At 40.2% G+C, this 27195-nt stretch overlaps 1 protein-coding gene across 3 annotated transcripts in view; it reads left to right on the top strand.

The window, feature by feature from the left end:
* The window catches only part of letm1 (leucine zipper-EF-hand containing transmembrane protein 1), a 33124-nt gene extending 12691 nt beyond the window's left edge, over positions 1 to 20433 (top strand). The window contains exons 4-15 of one of the 3 annotated variants that reach the window (XR_004629659.1): positions 5229 to 5372; positions 6372 to 6509; positions 6683 to 6886; positions 7021 to 7140; positions 7447 to 7578; positions 7800 to 7958; positions 8047 to 8148; positions 9643 to 9777; positions 11161 to 11354; positions 12759 to 12915; positions 14560 to 14833; positions 15042 to 20433. Coding sequence is in view for 2 of the 3 variants with exons in the window: in XM_034675320.1 (XP_034531211.1) it covers positions 5229 to 5372; positions 6372 to 6509; positions 6683 to 6886; positions 7021 to 7140; positions 7447 to 7578; positions 7800 to 7958; positions 8047 to 8148; positions 9643 to 9777; positions 11161 to 11354; positions 12759 to 12915; positions 14560 to 14712 (1638 nt within the window). In the remaining variant the exon portion in view is untranslated. Of the gene's footprint in view, positions 1 to 5228; positions 5373 to 6371; positions 6510 to 6682; positions 6887 to 7020; positions 7141 to 7446; positions 7579 to 7799; positions 7959 to 8046; positions 8149 to 9642; positions 9778 to 11160; positions 11355 to 12758; positions 12916 to 14559 lie in introns of all 3 variants that reach the window. The other 2 variants (XM_034675320.1, XM_034675322.1) reach the window with 2 other exon arrangements.
* Positions 20434 to 27195: the final 6762 nt, after the last annotated feature.

Below are 27195 nucleotides of genomic sequence, written 5' to 3' on the forward strand. Positions count from 1 at the left end.
TCACTTGTTAATGTTTGTCGTCTCACGGTTCCACGACTCAGCTTAGAGTAGAGGGAAGCTGCAGGAGCTCTCAACCATAGTGTTACACCCTATTTCAGCTTCAAATGGCTAACTAAAACTGAACTCTTAAGGAAAATGAACACATGGACATGAATCAGATTGCTACATACTAACTGTAAAGTCAGATAGAAGTTGCAGCATTACATAAAACAGAGATTTTTTGGGGGTGGCTCCCAGAGGGGAAGAACTGTCCTCCTGCATGAAAGCTTCCATTGCTTGAAGCAATGTGCAGTTTCCATGCAGATGTGTACCATCTGTCATCGCTGTGCTGCCACCTACACATGCTGTGGTTGAGCTGAGCCTACAGTGGCATTCATAGCAATGCATGCTACAATTTCCTTGGGCACCAACTTCTGGGTAAAATACTCCAAATGGAATGCCTCTCAGGTGTAAAGGACTCAGGATGGCAAAAAAAAAGGTGTACAAAGTGCATTTTTTCCACTGATTTTTGCAGTGTCTGAGATAAAAAGGCACATTTTTTTAAGGGTTACTTTTTCAAAAATCCACCATACCTCTTTACATATTCCCATTTTGAGAAAACCATACAAAGGAGCTGAAGTATGACTCCAAGAAGCAGATTTATGTACAATGAAGACACATTTAAAATACTGAAACACCTGAAAAAAACAAATAAAACACAAGTATTTAGTAGTGGTTGACCAATACCTTATTTCCAATGGCTAATGTTGATAATTAGAGTACATGCTGACCTGATGGCAGATATGTAACACTGGAATCTTGTCTTTTTTTCCACATTTGATAAAATACCAACATTTTAGAGCAGAAACATTTATTATTCCATGCACATTTCAATCTTATATTCACAGCTAACTTGGCCAGAAATATGTGTTAGATGGATTTCTTCATTTAATTCATGAAATAGAGAAGAACACTCGGTTATGCTTTAGATTTAAGAACACAAGCCGGTAAGTGTTACAGATTTTATATGCTGTCATTTAGGATAAGAAGACATGTCATCATTTAGAGGGACATTAAGATTGCCCGACAGGAGCATCACAGACTAGACGGTCTGCAGACATTATTTATTCATGTTTTTATTTAGCCTTGTAGGCGCATGGATCGATCGATTTCAAATTGCCATGATTCAGCCAGATTAATCAGACGACTGTTTAATCAGCCTGTCTCTACTATTTATTTGTACACACTGTAGTTTAATAACTTGAAATCCTCCCCAGTAGATTTGTATTATGAGGGGATGACTGAGCTGACGTACATGGATGTAAAAGTAAGGATGAGTCAGCATTTCCATTTGGTGAGAGCCATCGATTGATTGTAAAACTCCTCTTCAGAAACTAATGGATGACATCTCAGAGACTACATTCATGTTTCTACACTCTATGAACGAATGCTTGCTTTTAGCAATGGGCCTAAAGGGGGCGGGGCTTAGCTAAGTATACAAACTGGTATGTTTTGATCAAATTTAGCATGTACATATTTTCCAATTCTTGCAACTCTGTTTTTGCAGCAACCATTATAAGTTTGCTCATGATTGTAAACTAGCTTTCATTTTGAATAGTTTGTTTCTCCAGTCCTCCTGAAAGTTCACAGAGCAGATCATCAGCGTGAGTTCAGGGTTTACAGATGACTTGGCGAGCGTTATGTCCAACAACCCAGACATCTTGTACTGTTGTGTGTAATCCACAGCTTCTCCAGCTTAATGAGATCAATTAAAGGAACTGGCTGCACGCTGAGTTTTACACCGAGCAGATTGAGCTTCTTGAATAAAGCTCTCTAAGAAGACGCTTTATGTGATGCCTCTTTGATTAACTCTAATGTCGGCCAGTGTTTACACTTAGCCAAAGTTTCCCATCATTGTGATGGGAGTTGGAGTCTCCCTTACTCTTGTACTGTTTTAGATGATGCAGAGACATGAATTTGTTAAATTTGGGAGCATTCAGATCAAATTCAGAGACGTTATTTACTCTTATGTGATCGGCTCAAGTGAATAACGAGGTTGCACAATCTCATTTCAAACATTTTTATATTTGGAAACAGTGCATGCATTTACTTCCTCTTGGTGTTTGCACGCAGTGAAGAAATACAATGTGTTTAAAGGACAATCCTCCCCGTCATGATCTGCTCCTTGTTGTGAACCCGCCTGCTGTGCGACATCCGGACAACCTCAACAGAGGCTGGCTGCCCATTCAGTCATGTAACACAGGTTTGGCACTCATCAAAGTGTCATCGCAGGGAACGTTACGATATCCGTCCTTAATAGTACAGGAAAGTACAGAATTAGTCGCCTGATTGGCATGATGTGATTGATCCGATTAATGAGCGATATACTGAGTTACTTTTGTGGCTGACTTGGCCTCTACTGCCTTTGTCTTTAACTCCTTATAGGTACATGAGCTGAAGTGATTCATGAATGGGTTTGTGATTTTGGATACATACATTGAGATCACACCAAAACACCAAAAACTGCACATGCACACACATAAACACACACTGCAAGTCTGCAACAGCACCATAATGCAGCTCTGCAGTCGTCATCATGCCTCCTTACTTACATATTGATCCTGCAACAGCCTCATGTTGGTGTCCTAGTGTGTGATTTGGCATTGCATGCTTGTGGAAGCAGGAGAGGTAAACACACAGCAGGAGCTTCATTTACACACACTGACATGTGCACACACACACACACACACACAGTGATTCTGTCTTGCCACCATATTGGATTTATCACTACCTCTGATACCAACAAAGCAGCAGCTCAACATTTTAGGGGCGTGAATATCGTGCTTTGAACTCGTATTATGAAGAGGGGCACAGTCAGAATCAATAATTTTATATTTATGTATTTTTATTTACACTATATGTTACATTTTACCTCATGGTTACATATACATTTTGTAATTATATACATGTATCTTCACTCACAGCAAAATTTGATTTTGCATTGATTTGAAATTGCGTTATTCAGGAAAATCCCCACAAAAATGTTACAAGAAAACGTACTTCCTCATTTTTTGACAGTAGTATCTTTGAAATTAACAAGTTCCTCAATAGTCTTTTATTATAAGATGAGAATATAACTAAAATCCTATGATACTGACAGTAATGCAGTTATAAATAATGCAATATATTAAGTTTTAAGGAGTATAGTGTAAACTTTCGACTTGTTCATTTTGAATCAGAATCAGAAATACTTTATTTATCCTGGGGAGGGAAATTCGGTCATTATAGAGCTCTTATAAACAGTAAAAAAGTCAAAATATTAATTGAAGAATCATGAATAAAGATCAAATAAATAATAATAAAGTATATACAGAACCCTTTTAGCCACATTTGGCTCTTAGTCGTCTGCAGCCTTGGGTTTTTCCTTCCTCTGTTTTGTTTTGGTGCAACTTATCTGACCTCTCCTCTTGTGCAAACCAGAGGTTGTTTTCTTAGTTCACAGTATTCTCAACAAAGTCACCTAATATAGTCTACACATTAGGATTTATTGATGATTTCTCTGACTATTATTATTTCATTTAGTCCTTTTTTTCCACCATCTATGAGTAATTAAGTAAACTGATGAAGACGAAGGTGGGCTAGGCAATCACAGAGTTAAAGCCTCACAAAGAGCTGCAGGTCAGTGATGATGATGATGATGATGACCAGTTTCCCTCCATCAATCCTACACCAAGGACCCCTGAGCACCTTTTCAAATGCAGCTGACTCCCTCTGAGCGCCGTCCACTCTCCATTCACCTACCCTGGACTGCTGTTTGCCTCCTTAATCTCCTCCTTTCATATTCATTCATTCATTTACACTACTCAGGCCTCCATTTAAAGCCATTTAATTCTGCTGCCTCCTCCCTCCTTTTGAAGTGGAACTCTGGGAGATGATATACATGTCAATGGGCCGGTGGACAAAGGCCGCTTCACCCAGCCCGGCCTAAATCCCTCAGCCTACTTTCCTGCTGACATGCAGGTAGAAAGGGCAGAGAAAGAAGGACCCGTGTTTCGGCCTCCTCTCCTCGGGGGCTGTTTTTTTGTGGATGCTTGGGATTGTGTCCCGGGACGGTCAGTAAGCCACAGTTGGACAGCCGTACAATAAAAGCAGCCCACTGTTGGCCTGGTTCTTCTAATCTCTGAGGATTGTTCAGGTCTGTAGTGAACAAATGTGCTTCCTGTTGGCTCAAGAGGACAGTTTCTGAGCCTTGTGAGGCAGAACATTCACTGTTCACTCTACACCTCGGCGCCAAATAATGCTCCGGTGAATTAGGAGGTTTCTGTTGCTGTGGAGATGTATGGGGCCGGGGTTAAAAGTGCTGAATGCTGGAACTGTTATTAGAGGGATTGAGCCGGGTGATTGTACAGAGGGACAAAGGGTGAGGTAAACATTTTCACACTGGGGGCTTTTCTCCTTGCTTGCTGCCCTCTGCTGGAGACATGTGCAAACTGCAGCGGGCTGGGAATAAAGAAGACCTCAAGGCCCCATGCCCTAGATATGGCCTATTCAGTCACTTTTAACTCTGAGGAGGGCTCAAATCTGACAAAAATTAAAGTCAAAAAGGGTCAGGCCTTTTCTTTTATTCAGACCCTTTCCATAGTGAGTAATTTGAATGTGTTTATAACCCCTTTAACTCTAAAAAACACGAGTCATATGTTGAGAAATGAACACAGTGTTGCATTTCACATTTTCAAAATCTATTTTAAGTTCCTAAATTCCATCTACCATAACAGCCTGAGGATTTGAAGTGTCGAATAAGATAAGTATTTATGTGGAAGATAACAAAAGTGCAACATTTAGATAACTCAAGTTGTTTTTGGCCCTCTCCCAGTGAGTTAAATAGATCTGCTCCACAAAGAAAGATTGAGAAATAGAGAGATGAACGTACTTTGATGATCCAAAATGAGAAATAGTGGTTTCATAGAGCAAATACAGCACTAGGGAAATACATTTAGTCTAAATGTAACATAAAACAAGAGAAAAGAATAATATACATTCAGAAATTCTACTCTACAAAAATATATAACGTCCTGAAATCTTGTGAATATCAAATATGAAACAAGAATATTTATAAAATGTAAACTTACTTGTTTATTTCTCAAATATTAAACTATTACAAATCTAAATGTGAACATATTTCGCAGCGAGGAGGAGGGTTTTTAAAAGAGACTATTTTAATCCCAGTTTGTCCAAATTCTTCTCTCCAGTTCCTCAGAACCTGTGCGGACGTCTTCAGACTTCTGCCCTTCCTCGTGTTCATCATCGTCCCCTTCATGGAGTTCCTGCTTCCTGTGGCTCTGAAGCTCTTCCCCAACATGCTGCCGTCCACGTTCGAGACACAGAGCAAGAAGGTAATGAAAACACAAAGCTGCATGACACAAAATTCACAAGATCAATGCTATAGTGTTATCTTTATCTTGGGTATTCAATATATTAGTGGTGCAATGAAACAGTTTACATCTTCACCAAGGCTGCAGCTAACAATCGTTTTCATCATGGATTGATATGCCGCTTACTTTCCTTCATTAATCAATCAATGCTTTGTTATCTTCCTGAGGGGATTTAACTTAACAGGACAAATTAACCCAAAAATAATCTAAAAGATGGAGCTGCATATTATTCAAAATAATTAATTGTTTTATGTTTAATTGATTTATTTTTTTGTAATTTTTTTGAAAGAAATTGCTGAATTTTAAAACGTTTTTTGACTTATCTACTATTTGTTTCCTAATCTGGCTTCTTTAAACCTTATGTCAGTTTATTATAAATCCCTAATTATTCTGCAGATAAGTTTCTAACAACAGTTCTTACACTTTGCATCAATTTTGTGAGAATATATCAAAAATTAGATACTAAAATACATTTTAATCCACGTGCATGGCATCAACTTTCACTGAGGCTCTTGATAAGGTGATCAGGCTGTCCTTAGAAGAGTTAATCCTACTTAAGGTCTGATCTGCATCACAACAAGATCTGCTGCCTGTTGTTTTATACTGTTGATGTTTGGCAATGTTCATGTTTGTAAATAAACTTATTTTAGTTTATTTGTGTTTTTTAAAATCCTTGTCACTTTATCAAAATGCACAAACTTTGTGGAATAAAAATGCTGATTGTGTTTGGGCAGGCTGCACTGATAGATCAACAATATATACTTTCACACAGAAAATTATAGTTTTAAACTTGTTGCACAGATTCTACTGACAGGAACTCATTATGCATAAATGCAGTCATGTTTGGACTTCATCTTGTTTAAGCAGATACATTTCTTTAAGAACAATAAACAACTTGTCATTTATTCCTTTAGTTTTTATGGATATTTTTTTAACCTCACTGAATTTGTGACTTCTCAGGAGGAGAGGTTGAAAACGGAGCTGAGAGTCAAACTGGAGATGGCAAAGTTCTTGCAGGACACCATCGAGGAGATCGCTCTGAGGAACAAAGCTGCCCAGGGGAACGTGACGGAGGAGTTCTCCACCTTTTTCCAGAAGGTTGGTGACGGTGTGCTTTAAGATTATGCATCATAAAATGGCTGAGAGAAGACTCAGTACTGCCCTCTGGTGGTGGAAACAATGAAATGTCTCTGGTTGACTGACACAATGAGAAATAGTTCAATGAAACGTGTTAATTCATGTAAAAAATGACATTTCAAAATTCTGTCTAGATTCGGGACTCCGGTGAGCGCCCCAGCAACGAGCAGATCATCAAATTCTCCAAGCTGTTCGAGGATGAGCTGACGCTGGACAACCTGACCCGGCCTCAGCTGGTGGCTCTCTGCCGTCTCCTGGAGCTCCAGTCCATCGGAACCAACAACTTCCTGCGTTTCCAGCTCATCATGAAGCTGAGGGCGATCCGGGCTGATGACAAGGTGATTCATAACTACCAAAACTGAACTGAGAGAGCTGCTTGTGCTTGTGGATTGAATTGTCAAACTCTCTACAGGTGATAGGTAATCCACTCTATCTGATCATGAGGGGATTTATATATGTTCTGTCTTTACAGCTGATTGCAGAGGAAGGCGTGGAGAGTCTGAACGTAAATGAGGTGCAGGCAGCGTGTCGCGTCAGAGGGATGAGATCTCTGGGAGTCACCGAAGAACGTCTGAGAGAGCAACTTGTCCAGGTAATGACCGAAACGAAAGGGGAGGGGAGGATTTTTTGCATCTGAGCTCATTTGGAAGATAACATCTGGGCCTTTTTCATTTAAATCTTAATATTTGGTAATGTCCTGCAAAGTACTTACAAAGGATATAGATTATTCAAAGTTGAAAAAATACAGTGCAAATGTCTCAAATGTAATGCCTCTTTGGTCAGAGTAGAATCTCTGCAAAGCGGATTATGTTACCTCCAATACCTGAAGTCTTACCTCTGTCCATGTTAGAGGACGTATCTGTTTTGACCTGTGTCGTATCATGTTTGGTTCTTGTAGTGGTTGGAGCTGCATCTGAACCAGCAGATCCCTACGTCCCTGCTGCTGCTGTCCCGAGCCATGTTCCTACCCGACACTCTCTCCCCCGCCGACCAGCTGAAGACCACTCTGCAGACGCTGCCTGAGATGGTGGTATGTTGAGAACCGGGAGTTTTCTTTTAGCTATAGGAGAGAACAAAGTTGACTGAAGAACTGGGGATCAGTTTCATATAATGTTCCAGCTTATTTGAAATAGAAAGGGATGAAAGTTAGTGTTGGGATTATTGGTGGGAGAAAAGCTTCCTTGATCACCTGTAAGTTTGAGAAATCATTCTATAAAAGCACATATTTCTGTACTCTGCTCTCCTCTTTAGACAAAGGAAGCTCAGATGATGGTTGCAGAGATGGAGCTCTCCGAGGTGGACAATAAGACGAAGCTGGAGCAGACGCTGCAGGAGGAGGAGGCCATACGCCAGGACAACAAGGACCGGGAGTTGGAGAGGCTTGCGGATGCTGCAGAGAAGGCTGCAAGGGTAACTAATATTCTCACAAAAACATGTCAGATTTTTCGACACATGAGCTGCAATCATCTTTTGATTGTTAATGATCTGTCCTTTGCAGGAGGGAGAGATGGAGGTTGAGGCGATGCGTGGAGAGCGGGCTAAAGCTGACATGTCCTCAGACTTACTGAAGGATACAGCACCGGTCATAGAAGGGATTAAGGTAATGTCCACAAACAAACAAACAGTCTCCTTACTCTATTTGGAGTTTAAAGTTTCTTATAACTCTCTGAAAAGTTAACATACATCTGCTATACTTCATGCTTTTTTTGCATTCCAGTATATTAATGTTATGTCTTGCTTCTTGCACCTCCAAAATCAGTCCTTGATGATAATAAAGATAGAGTTTTTAATAGTTTTAGTATCAATTTGTTGTTTAAATAACAGACTGATGTTTTGAACAGAGACTTCAACATGACTTCTGATGTCCTGATAATGACCCAGGTTGTGATTTATGTCTCATTCACTCGCTGCCACCTTCTCATGTCGTCACTTCTGCGTCTTCTGTACCACAGTTTGAACAGTGGCAGTCGTTCCTGCGCTTCCAGGTTAGGTTTAACGATGTCTCCTCCCAAATGACCCTCACACCCTCACCTGGTTCAACCCCTGCACGCACGGCATCTTCTCTTTCTCTGAGCGGACCCAGATGAGGGTTAAACAGTGCATGCATGTCATACTGGCATTTATTTACGACTATTTGGAGTCTGATGTTTGATCCCAGGCTCAGAAGGAGTGAGAGTGTTTCCTTAATGAGAGGAATCAGCCTCTAAATGTAAAGTTTAAGAGGTGGAATAAGATGGATGTTGATGTCATCCTCCAGTGCAGCAGAAATGAAGTACAAACGCTCATATTTAGGTTTAAGTGTGAAACATAGACATATGCAATAAGTGCAAAGAGTTACACACGCTGAATCTGATCATTTCTTCTTGAAGCCTCAAATAAAGGCATCAGATGCTGCACTGAAAGGGTTAAAGTAATGCCAAATATGACGTGCAAATTCAGTTTGACCCTTATCTTTAAGAACTTCTCCTTCTCTTTCCCCTGTGGATCCTTCCAGCCTGTCACTGACCAAGATGAACCCTTCCCTCTTTATCTAACAAACAGCCTTTGTACTTCCACAGAGTCCTCCTCCTCCTCTTCCTCCTCTTCCTCATTATGTGGTTATATTTGGGGTTAAGGGAGTATCCCAGTGTCCTCTAGATCTTCCCCCTATTTACCCATTTTGTGTGTTTGGGTTGTCTCTTATGTGGGTTTATATAAAATGCACATGTGGTAGCGGTTAAAGGAATGGCCTTTTTGACCTACTTCTTAAAGAAACTTGAGACTTACATTCAAACTGAAGGGAAAATATGATCTTTAATGTTGCTTTTGCTTTAAAGGACTTATTTTATATTTATTTGTGTATGTTTCAAACATATATGTACTTCTGTTGTTGCTTTGTCACCATTTTATTGCATTTTTTCCTTAAAAAAGTTATTTTTATCACTAACCTTTGAAGCTTTGTTGTTTAACTGCACTGTAATTTGTCATTTTGAAGCCATCTGGCACTTTCACTTTGGGATTAATACACTTCTATCTCACACTATCTTAAAAGACATGGTTACATAAACTTGTATCCAATGCATTTTATGACACTGTGGAGCATTCTGTGTTTCAGGGTGAGGAGATCACCAAAGAAGAGATTGACCTGTTGAGCGATGCGTGCACGAAGCTGAAGGAGAGGAAGAAGCTGTTGACTCTGGAGAAAGAGGAGCTGGAGGAACTGAAGGATGATGTCCAGGAGTACAACGAGGTGCTTGGTTTAGACTTGAAATGATTGCAAGAAACAAGAGTTGAAATTAAGTCTTTGAGGGGAAACAGTGTGGCTCAGGTCTGAGGGCAAGTGACCGGTGTATGGAGGTTGCAATCCTCGATCACTGGTCGTAGGATCGACATTGTGGATACCACCTCTTACATACTGCGTTTGGATTTAGATTTATACTACATACTGAATTTTGGCCAAATCAGTACGTACTGCTTATATAGTAGGCGGTTCAAAAACAGCCCCTGATTTACTCGTGTCAACCTCTCTCTTCCTGCATTTCCTGTCTCTCTCTCTCTAAAGCTGTGTTATCCAATGAACACTAAGCACATTAAAATTAACTTTTTGAGGTTATTTAAAGCTCCCATGAGGAACTTTCTGTTTGTGTTGATTCTGGCGCCCCCTGTGGACAAATTGGTATCGCTCATCCCCTTGTCGATCTTCTTCTAAACTTTGTGAGACATGTTTTTTTAACTTAAGATCTCATCATGCTCTTTTATTTGAGCAGTTAAATGCATCACTCAATGTCCATCTTTATCATGAAAATGAAGGATGATGTCCAGGAGTACAACAAGGTGCTTTTTTTAGACTTGACATGATTGCAAGAAACAAGATTTAAAATTGAGTCTTTGAGGGGAAACAGTGTAGCTCAGGTCTGAGGGCAAGTGACCGGTGTATGGAGGTTGCAATCCTCGATCACTGGTCGTAGGATTTAGATTTATACCACATACTGAATTTTGGCCAAATCAGTACGTACTGCTTATATAGTAGGCGGTTTCAAAAACAGCCCATGATTTACTCGTGTCATCCTCTCTCTTCCTGTATTTCCTGTCTCTCTCTCTCTAAAGCTGTGTTATCCAATGAACACTAAGCACATTAAAATTAACTTTTTGAGGTTATTTAAAGCTCCCATGAGGAACTTTCTGTTTGTGTTGATTCTGGCGCCCCCTGTGGACAAATTGGTATAGCTCATCCCCTTGTCGATCTTCTTCTAAACTTTGTGAGACATGTTTTTTTAACTTCAGATCTCATCCTGCTCTTTTATTTGAGCAGTTAAATGCATCACTCATTGTCCATCTTTATCATGAAAATGAAGGAATCTGCAGATCATCCTGACACCTACCCTCAGCAGCAGTTTCAGACATTAAGAATAAGCATATAGATATTACCAGTCTTGTTGTTGAAGGTTTGGTTCGCTTTTGTATCTCGTACAGAGGCTCAGTAATGATTTCAGTCTGTTTCATGATCATCTAAAATCTCCTCACAGGAGCTTTAAAGTACTTTGTCAGATGTCTTTAAATGCTAATGATTTCTTTGCATGTGAACATCTTAGTAGTGTTTGATTTTAACAGCGTATTTATGTGCACTTTCTAGGATCTTGAGGAGATAAAGAAGGAGTTCTCTAAGAAGGGCCAGGAGAAGGCGCTCGAGGAGTCCAAGGCGAGCCAGCGTCTCTCTAAGAGAGTGAACCGAATGATCGGTCGCATCGACAAGATCATCCTGGAGCTGGAGAAGGACAAGGTCATCCTGGACGGACAGATAGACAGTGGATCGTCTCCACCTGTGGGGTAAGAGCTCGATACGTTGTGTCAACCATTATAGTGATGTTCAGGGTAGTCGATGAAGAGTCTCTTTTTGAGTCACTTCAGTAGAGTAGCAGTTTGCTGTGTGCTAGAGTGTAAAGCTAGAGTTTAGATGTGTAGAGCTAGAATCCACAAAGAAAAGCTGGCTTTTGTGGTTTTGCTCCATGTTACCGGCTTTCTGTGTGTTTGTCGGTCAAAGACATCAAGCTTTTGAAAGAGAATGATACAAAGACAACTTTTTTTTACAGAGAGAGAGAAAAATCTGATCTTAAAAAGTTGTCTTTGTATAATTTTCTTTGAATCATTACATGTGACAAATCATTTATCAAAGATTGTTATTATTGTCTTGTTTTTAAGCACTGTTCAGTTTTCAGAGTTGACTTTTTGACACAACTATCATCTTCATCATCCTCATTATTTCCATTTTCATCAACATCGTAAAATGGTGGTGGAGATACACCAAAGGAACAAATGGTTTCCCAGCAAAAAAACTTTAAATTCTGTTAGAAAACAAACTGGTTATTGGTTTACAACTCAAAAGACCAAATTCAATTTCTAATTCAATTCAAAATTTTCCAGATTATTCTTTACTAAACATAGTGATGCCTCGAGGTAAGTTCAACTGTGGAAAATCGCCATTTGCTTACTTGCCAAATACTGACATTGCATCATGGTTGTCGCTCGTCAGCTTCTGAAAAATAAGGATGCACAGATCCGACACTGACACCAGATGTTGGCCCCTTACTGACTCAGAGAACTGGATCTGGTATCTGGTCCATGTTTTAAGTGGACTCCTTGGTATTAATTTGTGCGTGCATCACGTTATGTTTGAGCAGCACGCAGGAGTTGACATCAGAGTCGGGGTCAAAGTGAGATCAGTGCATCCCAAACTGAAATTGTGCTGCAAACGATCAACAAGCTTTCATGCCTGCTCTCTACATCCAAGTGCTGCAGTTTGGTTGTTGTGCTCCCCTTGTGTTGAAACCCTGATGCTCTCGTATAATTGAAATCAGACTGAATACAAACATCTAACTTGTACTACCTGATCTTAAGACTTCAAATTGTCCCAACTGTGTTTATTTCATCCGTCAAATATTCACAGGATTATCAAATACTACAAACTAGAACTTAACATGTTGTAAAATGAGCAAGATTTTGAGTTTATATAACATTTTACCCTGAGCTGCTTTAAACTGCATCAGCTCTGAGAAACAAATCAAACCCCCCCTTTAATCAATAGTAACATTCTCAGCATGACTTACCTCATAACCAGGTGTGAACTCATGAATCCGTTTGATTGGTGTGATCTGGGAACCCCGAATGCAGCGTACTGACTTCTCCACCGCATTTTACGTGCGGTCCAACCTTGTAACCGTTTCCTGTATGCAGTCTGTTCTACACCTTCAGGGAGAACCTGATCAGCATCGACGAGCTGATCAACATCATGCGGCAGATCCAGAACATTCCAGAGCACAAGCTGCAGAGCATCGCCGACGCGCTCGACGACAACAAGGACGGGAAGATCGACATCGACGACGTCATCAAAGTGCGTAACAGACGGGGAGGATGCACAGATTCGTGTCTGATTTATGATTGTGTTTTTTTTTAAGTTAACAGAAAAGTTCTCTGTAAGTTTTTGGTTATTTTTGCAGGAAAGTAGGATGCAAATGCAGACCCCTAAAATCATGACCGATTACAAGGGGAGTGTGAAAAGACAAAATCATTCTGAGCAAAGACAAACAGGCTCCCTAAACAAAACAAAGCTCAGAAAAGGAGAAACAAACCCACACAAAGGTGGCCAGGGATGACTTCAGAGAGAACACAAAGAGCTGGGGTAGAGAAAACTTGAAATTGCAAGCAAGACACACGGAAGAATCTGCTGCTTATGAAGACAATACTCTGAGAACACAAGATCAACCTCTCACTAGCTCAGATGGTGAGCTAATGAGTCAGCACAGGGAGCTGGAGCCTAAGAGAATATATAAACTACCCACACCTGCTCCAAATACTACTATATAACTTCACGTTCAGTCGGAGCGTCCAAACTGAGTGTCCGTCACATTATTGATAGGGCCACCCAAGACAAATGTGGGGAGTAGAGGGAAGAGGGAAATAATAATAATAATGTAATATTAATCTTTATTTATAGAGCACTATTCAAAAACTATGTTTCAAAGTGCTTTACAATGCCACAAAGGACATGTGCAAAATAAAGAACATTTTAAAAGACCATACAGTTAGTGCAAGTATCATTACTATAAAAAGAACATAAATCCATAAGAATAAAATAAAAGCAGGACCCTGTGCAAGACACTTTGATCAAATAAAATCAGGAAATGTTCTCTGATAAAAGTATGTTTTGAGCAACGACTTAAAAGAGAGCACAGAGACCGCCTAACTAATATCCTCAGGCAGTTCATTCCACAGCTGTAGGGCCCGGACTGAAATGCCTTGTCCCCCCTTGTCGGCCGAGTTTTTGGGACTGAAAGCAGCTCTTTGCCCAGGGATCGCAATCGAATAAGAAGCTGCAAAGGACTCCTCTTTATAAGGGTGCATGCTTTAACTGCTGAGCCAAACCTGCACCCCAAGATGAAACATGTTGTTGAGGTTTAATGCAAATGAGCACCAAAGTTGATTTGTAATTTTACATATAAATAGCACATCTCTTTAATAAATAATCAATCACTATCAGCAGCTGGGCCTGGGCCTGCAAATGCTCTAATGTAGCACGCACCAGTAAGAGCCAAAGGTCTCTCTGATGTCAAAGGTGGGTACAATAAATAATATAGATATACACAAAGAGTGTGAAAGTCCACATGACTTTTAATGCAACAAAAAGCAACATTAGCACAGTTTTAATGTTCTTACATAGTGAAAGATTTGTTTATGACCATGCAAAGGTACCAAAAGGTAACTCTCTAGAAGCTCTCTTCTAATAAATAACATTTAAAAAGTGTTTTGTTATTATCAGAGTCATCCTATTCCAGTTCTGAACACTTCCTGCTGAGCTGCAGCGCTCTGCTATGAGCATTAAGAATAGAGCCGGGCCGAGCTCTGCAAGGCAAACACATGCTAACTCTCCCAAAAATGATCTGCATGACGAGCTCTGTAAAAAAGATTTGATGCAGACACGTAATGGAAAACATTCTCGTTGACTTTGATGAATAACGTTTGTCTGGCTTCATCTCAGGTGGTCGAGCTGATCGACAAAGAGGACATCGACATCTCCACCACTCAGGTGGCTGACATCATGGTGATGCTGCAGAAGGAGGACAAGCTGATGGAGAAGGAGAAGGCCAAAGAGAAAGCTGAGAAAGAGCAGGCAGCCACACTCAACAGCTAACTCATTTTCCACAAAGACACAAAGCACTTATAAAAAAAAAAACACAAAAAAAGACCACAGAGAAGTTTGAAGCTGGTACCGGGACACAGAAACCTCAGAGTCAAGTCGAGGGCGTCCTGAGGTAACAGCTGTCTTCTCATTATGTTATTTCACTCAAAATTTAGCACCTAAACTATTGTTTCCAATGAAATAGAAGGCATATTGCCTTGAAGCGCACAAAAACTAAAAGAATATATAATTATTATTATGTTAACCTCTTCTGGACTAATCATGTACTATATGTGGATATTTGGATTTATGTCATTTTACTGAATAATGTCTGAATACAGGAAGCAGGATGATGAAACCATGAAACCATGGTGATGAAGAAAACTGATCAAAAACGATGTTTGGAGAATTTAACGAAGAGATTCATTGTTAAGAGTTTGAGGTGAACCGTCTTGCCTTTCCTTTCCATTCATGTCATCATCTCAGAGGAATGAGGGATCATTTCTGGACTTTGCACAGTTTAAAAAAAAAATCATTGTCATCATTATTTTTTTTTTTCTCTTTGGTTTTGTTTGTCCATCCAACACCCAGATTGTAAAGTTATTTTTTTATGAATTGTACGAGGACAGGGTAGCTTGTCGCTGGATTTAGCGTGCGTAAATGGTGGCTGCAACCAAATATGTAACTTAAACAGTAAAGATAGTCATTCATTAACACCAAACTTCAAAAAGCTGAATTTAAAAAAGCTTTAATTTCATTCTAACGCAAAATCATAGCTTTACGTTTCCAATGAAACCAAAGTAAACGGAGGAGTTGTGTCGTAGGATGTTTGATGAAATAGCCAAGGACTGAAGATAACAACATTTACATCAATGTTAAACGTATTGTACTTTAATCTCTTTTGATCTTTTATTTAAAATTATAATCATTTGTCTCAATTTAGCACACTTTTTTGTATATTTCCTTTAGCTCTCTACATGCAAACGTTGCACTGTGGCACGTCTTAAAAGCAAACTCTGATAACTCCAAGAAAACTTTAAAAAACATCCTGATAGGAGACTTTTAAGACCGATACCAATTCAGTTATTTAATAGGTTAAAACAAACTCCAATCACAGTTGATCATTTGGATTGTTTCAAACATGACGTGTGCACAGATGCAGAATCTAAATGAAAATGCAGAGGCACTTGAAAGGCTGATGCTTGGCTACATGTGCTGCAGACATGCTGAGGAGTTTGAGCACCCTCTGCTGGACAATCCATGTCATTGCACTATTTTATAGCACTGTTTTCTGCACCACACCTTCCTTAAAAAAAAGAGTCTCCTACCTGCTTATTAGAAAACATTATGCAGACACATATATTCTTGTAATCACTTTATATCGGCTTAATGAGTTCGGCTCTTAAAACAGTTAGGGAGCAGAGAGTCAGTGTTAGCTGTAAGCAGCTGTGGTAGGGTTTGTAGTTAGAGAGTGAACGCAGCTTCTTATGTTGTGAATGTTCGGGGGGTTTGATTTGTGCTCATGATGGGTAGTTTGTGGACTGTGGGAATATTGACGCCCACAGTTGAAATGTAAAGTGGCCTTCTCTTGACTCAGATATTTTGGCGCATATACTGTTGTATATTTATTTTTGAGTGTTTTATAAAGACGGTAGATATTCAGAGGGTGCTCTTGATGTCGTTTAGATTCGGGTGCAGTCGTTGGACGCACAAAGTGATTCCTCAGTTGTTGATTAGGTTTATTTGCACTGTGGCGATGAATGTGTGCGAGGACGGAGTGATGAACAGATAATATTTGAGTCAAATAATAACCATGTAATGAATCTCTCATCATGTTAACATGTGTTAATAAGAGTTCACACTGCAGGCAGCTTGGCTGTTATATTTATTTACTCTGACATCATATTCCAATTATGGCTGCAACTCATTTTTTTGTTTAATAATTGAATATATGACATGTTGATGAGAAAAATGACCATAAAATAGAAGATCTTTGTGTTAACTTCACAATCAGAGGACATCAGCAAATACTCTAATTAAAGAAGATGGACTAATCTAACTTTGGGCATTTATTCTAAATTAATAGCTTATGAATATTAGTTTGATAATCTTCTACATCCATGTCAGTCAACTCATTCCAGCCTCTCTGAGCAGTTTTTAGCTGCTTTTGAAACAGACTGAAATTAATATTAATGCCTCTGAATGACCTACCACAACAATGACGGAGCATCAGGGCATCAGAGGTGGATGCTTTCTCCACAGGAGGCTCCAAAGTTCATGCAAACCTACAGTCTCTCACAGAAGTTTTAATTAATCAAGTATTTCTGAACTATTTCAAACCAAAATGGGAAAAACAGGAAGTTATATTTGGGGGGTTTTATGCCTTTATTAGATATAACAGCTGGAGAGAGACAGGAAACATGGGGAGTAGAGAAAGGGGGAAGACATGTAGGAAATGGCCCGACCATGAGTTGAACCAGCGACCTCTGCAACAAGGACTATAGCCTCTGTACGCTGGTGGCCTAGTGGTCTCAGCACCCCAGGTCGACATCACTTATGCAAAGCCTATTAGTGGTTAAAAGAATCTGATTCAAACAGTTTGGGTATCATGAAAAACACAGAAACTATATCCTTGTCTCACCTCTGTGTAATCTGTCATGTTGCTTGCAGTGTGAACCAACACTCTGGTCATGTGAACTGAATATTCGTCAGCGTGTGCTCGTCATGGTCCCTCAGTCTCCCTCAGGAGAGCTCAGCTGTGAAGGAGACAAAGCGGTGCTTGAGATAACACTGAGTGGAAGACTCTCCGTTTAATCTGTTTATTGAATCCACTCCGGGGTACAAGTACATGATTAAGAGGCCGTTCATCTCCCGTCAGACACCGTCTCAGTTCAGACCCAGCGTTGCCTGACAGGACGAGGGGCTCTGCTTTGTCTGGGACCAGTCAGACTAATGGGTGCAGGGTAAACACTCGCCCGTACATGGTTCCACAGCCAGCTCCTCTGGAGGGTTGTGTTTAGGTTACAGACGATCCTGCGGGACATGGCACGCTCTGTGCTGCGTAAATCAACCAGTCAGTGTAAACACGTCAAGGGAATATTGTGACAACTTCTCGATTGCACTTGGCAGGAGAGAGTGGTGTTTGTGAAATCACGCCTGACAGGTGAGGCTCAGGGAGGCGCTGTGTACATTAGCAGCACTGCCACTGTTTGTACGCACAGATGGGGCGAAAGGTCTGTGAGACAGTGAGATAAAACAGGGTGTGGAGCTCAAAACTTAAAGTGAACATTAAACACATCAGGTTACCCCGACTCATCAGACATCTTAGTTTGAGGCTGGAAGGAAAAAGTTGAGGTAAAGTTTCAGCTGTTTGTGTTTAAACATGCAGCAAACCCTGAAAACTTCAGTTTTGTGCAACTTGTGACTCATAAAAACATTCAAACACTTAAATGCATTGAATAAAGAGTCTGCACGCCCTCTCATATGAACACCAGCAGTATGCAACACGCCAAACACTGAACACAGTCTCAGAAAGAAGACTTGATTTGCATATTTCCCCCAAACACAGACAGATTTCAGGAACAAAACAACACCGCCGTAGTTCATCAGTGTGCTTCCTTTTCTTTGGCTGCAGTATTTGGAGTCGAGCAGATTGCACAGCTCAGCGTTGGCAGCGCTGTTACACAGTGTTGCTTTAGCTGCTGTCTTTAGAAAACAGAGAACAGGAGGAAAGGAGAGCGGCAGAAGAATTCGACGGCGAGCTTAAATTAGTCATTATTCCACGTTGAGTCAGGACGCAAAGCATTGTTGTCTGACTTTGCTGGCTGCTTTAAGCTCGCTCCTCTCTGTTCAGTTTGCACTATTCATTTTTGATACAGTAAGTGTGTGTCGGTGCTTGCACTCAGGGTGTGAATGTGTATCCAGAGCTGACTTTAGTGTGTGTGCGATCTACGAGACAAACCGTCCTGAAAGATTCCCGTTGAGTGATCTTGATCTTGTGTTCGTCGTAGAAGAAGAAGAAGAAATATTTAACCCAATAAGTCATTTATGCAACATGTACCTTTTTTTTGACTTTTGTTTTCATCCTTTCTCTTGAGGTGGAACAAGTGTTTAATTTGTTAAAGCATACTGTATTATATGTATATTAGAAACGCAAAGGTGTAATCACGCTGAGAGCAAAGAAAAGGGTGCTAAAAGTGAAAGAACAGAGAATATGGAGTGGACTCTTCCACTCTTTCCATCAGGCTGCTTGGTGAGTTGATGCGCTTGTGGTTGGATTTTGTACGGATTTCTTGAGGAGAGATGTACCCACTGTTGTTTCCTTTTTTAAGTATTTTGCACTAGCCCTTTGTATCAGTAGAAGAATGCTACTTTTTGTAGAATAAACACAAATATATGAGTTTTCTCTTGAGGTGAAAGAAGAAGAAGAAGAAGAAGGGAGAACTGGATCAGCAGCTTCTTTTAAAGTCAGGGAAACACGACGCAGGGTCAGAGTCTTTATGTTTCTACACATGCGGACTAAAGTGCAGCTAAAACCTCTCTCAGGTTCATTATTAACGCCTGAAGGCATCTTTAAAAAAAACTACATTTAACTGCATTTTAAATGTAGTGCAGCCACCATCTTTTAGAACAGGACGTGTTCAGACAGGAAGTGGAGCTCAAAGAAACAGGAACCTTCTGTCTTTGGAATTAAATTTGTTTTTGGATCACCTTCGAGTCCCTTCCTCCTTAATTCATCAAACCTAAATGATTTGAGACTTTTCCACTCAGTTTGAGAAGCAAAGCTGCGATTTAAAGCTGCTGTGAGGAACTTTTGATTTGTATTGCTTTTGGCGCCCCCTTGTGGACAAAGTGATACCTCTTATCTCTTGTCCTGTACATGCAAAATGAGTGTTTTCTACAAAAACATCATCCTGTTGTCTTCCAACAGTCAGATTTATCACACAATGTGATTATTTTCATGAAAACAGTCTTCTGAAGTGAGATGTCAATCATCCGGTCTGACACCGACCCCCTTAGAGCGGTTTCAGGCGTTAAAAATGTCAACAGAGCAGGCATCAGTGTTGCTGCTGATGGCTGTATTTGCTTTTAAAGGTCATGAAGAGGCATCAGTTTCAGTTTCTCAGCCTGTGCAAAACTCCTCACAGTGCCTTTAATGCAAACCCTCCTGAGTGGTGTAAATTAAAAGAGCTCCACCTTCTGTCTGAACGCATCGTCAGGACTCATTTCAGGTTGAAAACGCAGACAGGCCTCACGTTGGGTGGTCACTTTTCTTATATGAAACATGATATGAAACCCCAAACACGGCTTCAAGATAAAACTAGAATAAAATAGAGTCCAGTGTTGATCTTTGGAGGTTTAAAAGAAAAGAGAGAGAGAGGGACAGACTTATTTTGAAATATATATAATCTTTGGTTTTATTTGTTTTTTGCCTCATATTTAAAAAAAAAAAGAAGAATTAGCAATTTAATCGGTTTAAAAATTTAGCCCTCTGGAGTTTCTGTTTTGGAATAATTGTCATGTTTATTTATTTATTTATTTAATCAAGTTTTTCCAAAAGTTTCATTTTTATTAACCAAATGTAGAGAATGACCTGAACTGGATTTGACCCTGTATGAACAGCAGCAGTTTTCTTGTTTGGACTCAAATCAAGTGTTTCATGTAAAAAAAGAAAAAGAACATTATTTAGAAAACTGAATCAGCATTGTTGAATAAATTTTGGATGATCCTGGATTCTTCTTTGTTTGATTTTCTTTGATTTGTCTCATATTTCCCATCCATCATTGTGTGTGTCCCGCTTCCACACAATCATGAGTGTGTGTCATTTTCAACGTCTCCCATGCAGCCATGTTTTTATTACTCCTCGTCCCAAACCCTCATTCCAGAGCTCTTACCAGCCTCACCGCATCGCTGCCCCTCCCCTCCGAGCCTCAGTCGTCCTCTGCCACTGGAATGTAACCAGACTTATTTTTCCAGCGACAGTTTTTATCGTCTGTGAGTGGTTGGTTAATTTAACAGACTGACGCAGGATACACAAGCGCGGAAAAGACAAACAAGATCTGGTGTTTAACCCTTTATGTACTCTGACAAGTCTGTGCAAACAGCTCTGATGCTTCTCCTGATTTAACATCATGAGAACAAATTTGATGTACTCAAAAAAGCAACAAAAAATGCAAAATTCAGCCACTGAGGCTAAAAAGTTACTGATGTGATGTGATAATTCAAGATTGGAGCATTTTCAAATCAAACACAGGTGCTCTTAAGGCTGAACCAAGCTTTAATGACTTCTCTTCTGCACCTCTATCACAGCAGCTCTCAGACTTTCCCTCGGGTGGCGGCATTTGCTCGCCTCCGTCCTTCATCACATCTCTGGAGATAATTTGCACCTCAGCCAGTCGGGTGTCAGGAGTTTGTTTGTGCTTCCTGTCAGGATGCTGAAGTGTTTCGGTAACCAGCTCACAGAAGTTTGTGCAGGACGTGTTGATAAAAGAGGAGGAGGAAAAAAAAGCCTCAAGATGTTTGTAGTTTTGTTTCTGCAGTTTGTAACCCAGTGCATGTAGGATAAGTCCTGAATCTGTGTCATTATGGCACCTTAAAGTATCTGCATAGGTTCAGTATCATCATGTCTGTGTGAGGTAAACACAGGCAGTGCCTAAATATCTAAATCTAATTCCTACCATTGGCTGTATATGAACATGGACAGTGCACCTTCATCTCCTCCCTTTGTGAGATGTGAAGCCACACTTCCCTCTTGATTGGCGCTGACGTATCACACTTGTGGAGCCGTGGGAGTGACATCACACCCCATCCGCCAACTAAAACACACATTTAACTCACCACTGACACCACAAACATTCCTCAGGTGGGTACAGCCCACAGCAGAACAGATTCTAGTGTTGATTTGAAGCAGACACACATAGCTATGGAAGATTGATGACTGTTGTGTTTGGGAATTGGTGAGATTTTAAAGAAACCAATACCATTGATCCAATTCTCTCAAATCAATCAAATAACTAATTAAAACCAAACTTCTTAGAATAATGAACACGTGGGCATCAATCAGGATGATAAGGAATAGCTGTAATGACAGAAAGCATGCTTAAGAAGAATTTATTTGATGTGTGTTTTAATTTTCTAGTTTGACTCATGTTGATAATTAATGATAATTATTTTTATTTCAAGGTTCATTTTATTGTCATTCAGTCACATTTAAAAACATGAAGGAATGAAACACATTACTCAGCAGCATACAGAATAGATAACAAGCTAAAAGTAGACTCTACAAATAAAGTAATAAATACATAACCTCAAGCCTACAGTAAGTAAATCTAAAAACGTAGAGCACTTTTCAAAAACCAAGTTACAAAGTGCTTCACATATGCAGCAAAATAAAACAGGCAGTTCATAAAAACACACAAGTCAATATAAAGAAATAAAACACATTTTAAAAGACATAAAATTACCCTAAAAGAACTCTAAAGGAATACAATTATTTTAGAATATATTTCTTAAGATGGTTAAAATAAAATGCAGATAAAATCAGGAAAGGCTCTACGATACAAGTATGTTTTCAGAAGAGATTTAAAAGATCTCATTGACTCAGCAGACCTGATCCACTCGGGCAGATGGTTCCAAAGTGTTGGACCCCTCACTGCGAACACCCTGTCCCCTTTGGTTTTCATTTTTGAGTTAGGAATGCACACTTAACCTCTACCTGAGGATCTCAATACACATGTCCGCTCCCTAAAAGGTCTGCTATATAGCTCAGAGAGAGTCCATGTAGAGGTCTGTTGAGGCTGATTTATACTTCTGCGTTGAATCAACGGCGTACCCTACGCCGGGGGTCCGCGTAGCTCCCGTACCTACGCCGAGGCCTACGCACGTAGCTGACGTGCACCTCCTCAAAAATGTAACTCCCCGTAGAGCCGACATGGACCTCAAGCTCTGTGATTGGTCCGCTCGGCGTCTTTGTCTTTCCCGCATTTACAACACTTCCGGGATCCCAGACATCGGCCGCACATCGGCCGTGTATTTCATCTCCTCCTCTCTATTCTTCATGTAATCATGTCTGTATGATAAACAGCAACATGTATCAGCTGTAGATTAACGTAACACGCTCTGAATCTCTGTGGAAAAGTAAACAGAGATCATAGCGGGACCGGAAGCAGGCGACCGGCTATCAGAGAGACCGCACTGCCCTCTAGTGTTTCGGCGGAGAATTGCTGCGCGACACAGACACACCGACGCACAAGTATGTGGTGCTCACGTCCGCGTCAGCCCCTGCTGCGTAGGGGAGCAGAAGTATAAATCAGCCTTTAGAATGGAGGAGGTGGACTCTAAGGCATGTACTGCAGTCAGCCACCAGGGGGAGCTGCAACATTTTTGGCTTCACTCTAGAAGGCTGCTCTGTCCATGTTTTTATACAGTCTATGATGTGTACAAAATTTTACCAGCGATGTTGCAAATTTGTTTTAGAGGTTGTAAGAATATTTTCAGAAATTTAGTTTTAACACAAAAAAGAAACTACCTATTTTAAAGCAAGACTGCACTGAAGGGGACACGAGGAACCTGTTGCACGCTTCAGGTTTGCAGGGTAAGTGTTCTGAGATCAGGACACAATGAGGTAATATTGTATGCACGGTGAGGAGTGGGAGGATTTTGAGGTAATTTTGAGATGTGCGCCTGGTTTTTAAGGGATGTGTTTTAAAGTGTATAACGTGTGCTGACAACAAGTGTCGACAATCAGAGCTGAAACAAGAACTGGAGTGAGTTTGAAGGGAGCTTTTAATGAGAGGATCTCCCTCCATCACTACTTTTATAAACTAAGAAGAGTCATTCCCTTCACATGAACACCGTCTGTGAGTGCCTATTTACACTTTCATAAAGCTTTAGCTGCTTTAACATATCGTAGAGAAACATAAGAAATACTCTGAGATTTGAGCGAATGCAAATCACAGAGTCAAGTTGAAAAGTGCAATAATGTTTGACGATGTTTCCAGTGTGATCCATTGTGCATCACGTCCCTCTCAAAGCGTGTGATTAATGTATAAGAGATGTGTATACAGGGGTGGAAACTTAACATGGTGATCATGTCCGTGCACGCTGGTGTTGAGGATGAAAAATGGACCTGGTTTTGTTAAGAGGACACTTGTACAGCAGATGGTTGTATAAACTATATCTTGGCCTCCTTTTAACAGACATTGTAACTGTAAATATATCAAGAAGCTCTCTGGATTCCTCTCTGCAGCAGTAGATATCATCCCAGACTGCATGCTGAGGAAGACTCATCACTTACTGGGTTGCATGACAGTTTACAGATCAAAATGTTCTACCAGTTTATCTCTGACTGCAGTGTATGAGTCTGCAGTGTTTTTCAATTTCACATTTCCCTGCTGCTAAGAAGAAAAGCCTCCACGGACTGTCCTCCTGAATATTTCAGTCTCCTCACAGCTCCTGTGTCGGTCTCAAACATGTAAACTGAACGGACCGGCTTGCTTCACTCACACACTCTGAGGACATATTCACACACACTGCTGAAACTCAACAAGAAGAGGACGGCTTGTGACTTGTTCGGACACACAGCTGGTGTCTTATCAGCTGAAATGTCTCATCACAGGTGCTTCATGCTTATGTACTGTAACATCTTATATCTCTGAAGGTCTGGTGTTTTATTTATGGTTTTCTTTAACATCAGTGCCTGCTGGTAGTTTAGATTCTGGCACCATATCTGTCCCTAAAATGTTATCAACACATTGCTGTAAACACATTTATTGTTAAGTTCTTGTTTGGGTCCTAAAAGGAGATTTAGGTTTTGTGAACTTTTATGTTTATGTCATATTTCCTGTTACAGCTGTTTAGACTGAAAAAAACCAGAGTCAAAATATATATATTATGATTTCTTGTAGCTATGAAGACACAGTTTTCAGTCTACCAACTTTGAAAGTAGAACATTGTACGCTGTCTAATAGTTTTTGCAGCACAAAAACATGGAGGGGACATTAAGTAGTGAAGCACCTTTCAAAAAGAGGCTTTTTAAAAAGCAAGAACCAAGAGGTCCAAATCTGTAGGATAAAAAGAAGATGGTTTCTAAAGCCCTGAATTCAAATCACAGTCACATCTCTCCAATCTTTGATTTTCTGTTACCACAACTGACTGTTGTTCTTGTAGAGCTAGGAACAGCATCACTCAATCTGCTGCTCCTTCAGTGCCTTTTAACATGTGGACTGATTTATTCCATTTTCATTACCTAGTCTTCATACCAAGTCTAAATTCAGTCTTTTGTCAGGTGTTATCATTTAACTGCTGCATTAATGTTTTGTTTTTCACCCAAAGCAGGGCGACAGAACACCTGACATTTGTAAAAACAGCATATCTCACTTATTTTAATCATGACAAGAACAAAGGAAGAAGTCATGTGACATACTAAAAAGAGCAAGATAGTCCAACCAAGGAGGAGGAGCTTTGATTAAATGCAGGACTTTCACTTTGGAGTCTAGTGTTTATGCACCTAACCCCTATCAAATACACATTTATTCTAATTTACACCCAAACCATATCTTAACCCAAACCTCACTGAGTTAGTTTGTGCCTACACCTACAATTACTGCAACTGTTTTACAGTCCTAACTATATTTATGGTCTTAGGTCATATGTCTCTGATTTGGGGACTTAGGGATTATCAGTGGACCTCTTCCTTTTTTAAAGTTATATTTTTGGGCCTTTTTACCTTTATTTTTATAGGACAGCTGAAGAGAGACAGGAAATGTAGGGAGTAGAGAGTGGGGGAGGACATGCAGGAAATGGTCAACCGGGCGGGAATCAAACCGGTGACCCCTGTGACGAGGACTGTAGCCTCCGTACGTGGGGCGCTTAGACCGCTAGGCCACCAGCGCCCCGGTATTATCATTTTTTAACTGCTGCATGAATGTTTTGTTTTTTAACCCAAACTAGGGCTAAATTATGACAAAACTAAGCAGGAAGTCATGCGACATACTAAAAAAGCAAGATAGTCCACCCAAGGAGGTGGAGCTTGGAGGTTAAATGCAGGACTTTCACTTATGAGACTTATCTTTATGCACCTAAACCTTGTGAAGTACACATTTATTCTAATTTCCACCCAAACCATATCTTAACCCACACCTTACTGAGTTAGTTTGTGCCTACAACTACAATTACTGCAACTGTTTTACAGTCCTAGGTATGTTTATGGTCTGAGAGGTGAGACGTCTCTGGTTTGGGGACTTAGGGATTATCAGTGGACCTATTCTGTTATGAAAATGTGAGGTACATGTGGCATCAGATTGTTGTTGTGATGCAAAAAGCTTCCTGTTATCACATTTAGCAGACACGAAGCAAAACAAAAGCTTATTTTAGCTGCTTTTCAAATATTCACTCTCTTATTTTTACCTCTGTTTTGGTCTCCACCACCTCCTGAGGCCAAAAATAAGTGGGTCTTTCAGCAGCGAGATGTTCACCACTCAGACTCTAATTTTGTGCAAGTTTAACTTGACCTTCTTAACAGGTTGCAGCTGCCCTCTGCCTCCTGAAGTATGTGTTAATGAGGGCTGAGTTTGCACACCCTAAAAGCAAAGTAATGATCCAAAATAGACTCAAAGTTCTGCAGAGCTGGTCGATTTTTAAAGTGTCTGCACGCTGCAGGACTCTCCCCATTTTTAGTTTAAATTATACAACTCACACAAACACACACTCTGTCTGAACCACACTGGTGCTAAATGATAATGTAACACCTGCCAGATGATGTTGTAACTGTTTCATTTGAAGGTTTTATCACATTTTCAATCCTGTAGTTATCATGTAGCTTCAGGTGTCCTCAGTGCAGTGTCTCTGTGATTATAGTTTAACACCATGTTAAAGATTTATGCTCACCACTGTTTTTTCATGAGTCATGACAGCTGAATGTTCTGTCACATTACAGGCCTCATGCACTGCTTTGAAACGCAGGGAGAGGAGGTGCAGTTTGGAAATAATGCACAAATACCAAGAGAAAAAATGTGTTGGTCGTAGCTTTTATTTTCCTCATGTTTATTGTGAAAGAAGAGAATCAGCTGCAAACATAAATGTAAATCTTCACAAAGATACAGAAGTGTATGATCCCTGTGTAGGGTGACAACTTGTTTACTACTGTTAGTGAAACTCCACTGTAGAAAACACACAGTGCTGTCTGTCTGCTGTGCTTATGAATCTGATGTAAACCTGCTCGGCTTCCAAGCGAGGACGAGTCGAACACGTCTGACATCTGGATTATTTAGAAGCTGCTGTGATCACGCTGTTGTTTATATTGCTTGAAACAAACTGCAATAAATCTCTTGACACAGCTTCTCTCTCCTGCTCCTCTGTCTTCTGTGATATAAAAAACAATCCCTCAACAAACTCAGACATGTTTTAAACAGAGCTGTGTTGGCATTGATTCTTTGTCCCTGTGTAAATCCTGCCATCTTTATTTTCAATGTTCAGTGTAGTTATTGAGCTGAATGA

This window comes from Notolabrus celidotus, chromosome 22 (assembly GCF_009762535.1).
Source record: "Notolabrus celidotus isolate fNotCel1 chromosome 22, fNotCel1.pri, whole genome shotgun sequence".
In the NCBI taxonomy this organism is placed as follows: domain Eukaryota; kingdom Metazoa; phylum Chordata; class Actinopteri; order Labriformes; family Labridae; genus Notolabrus; species Notolabrus celidotus.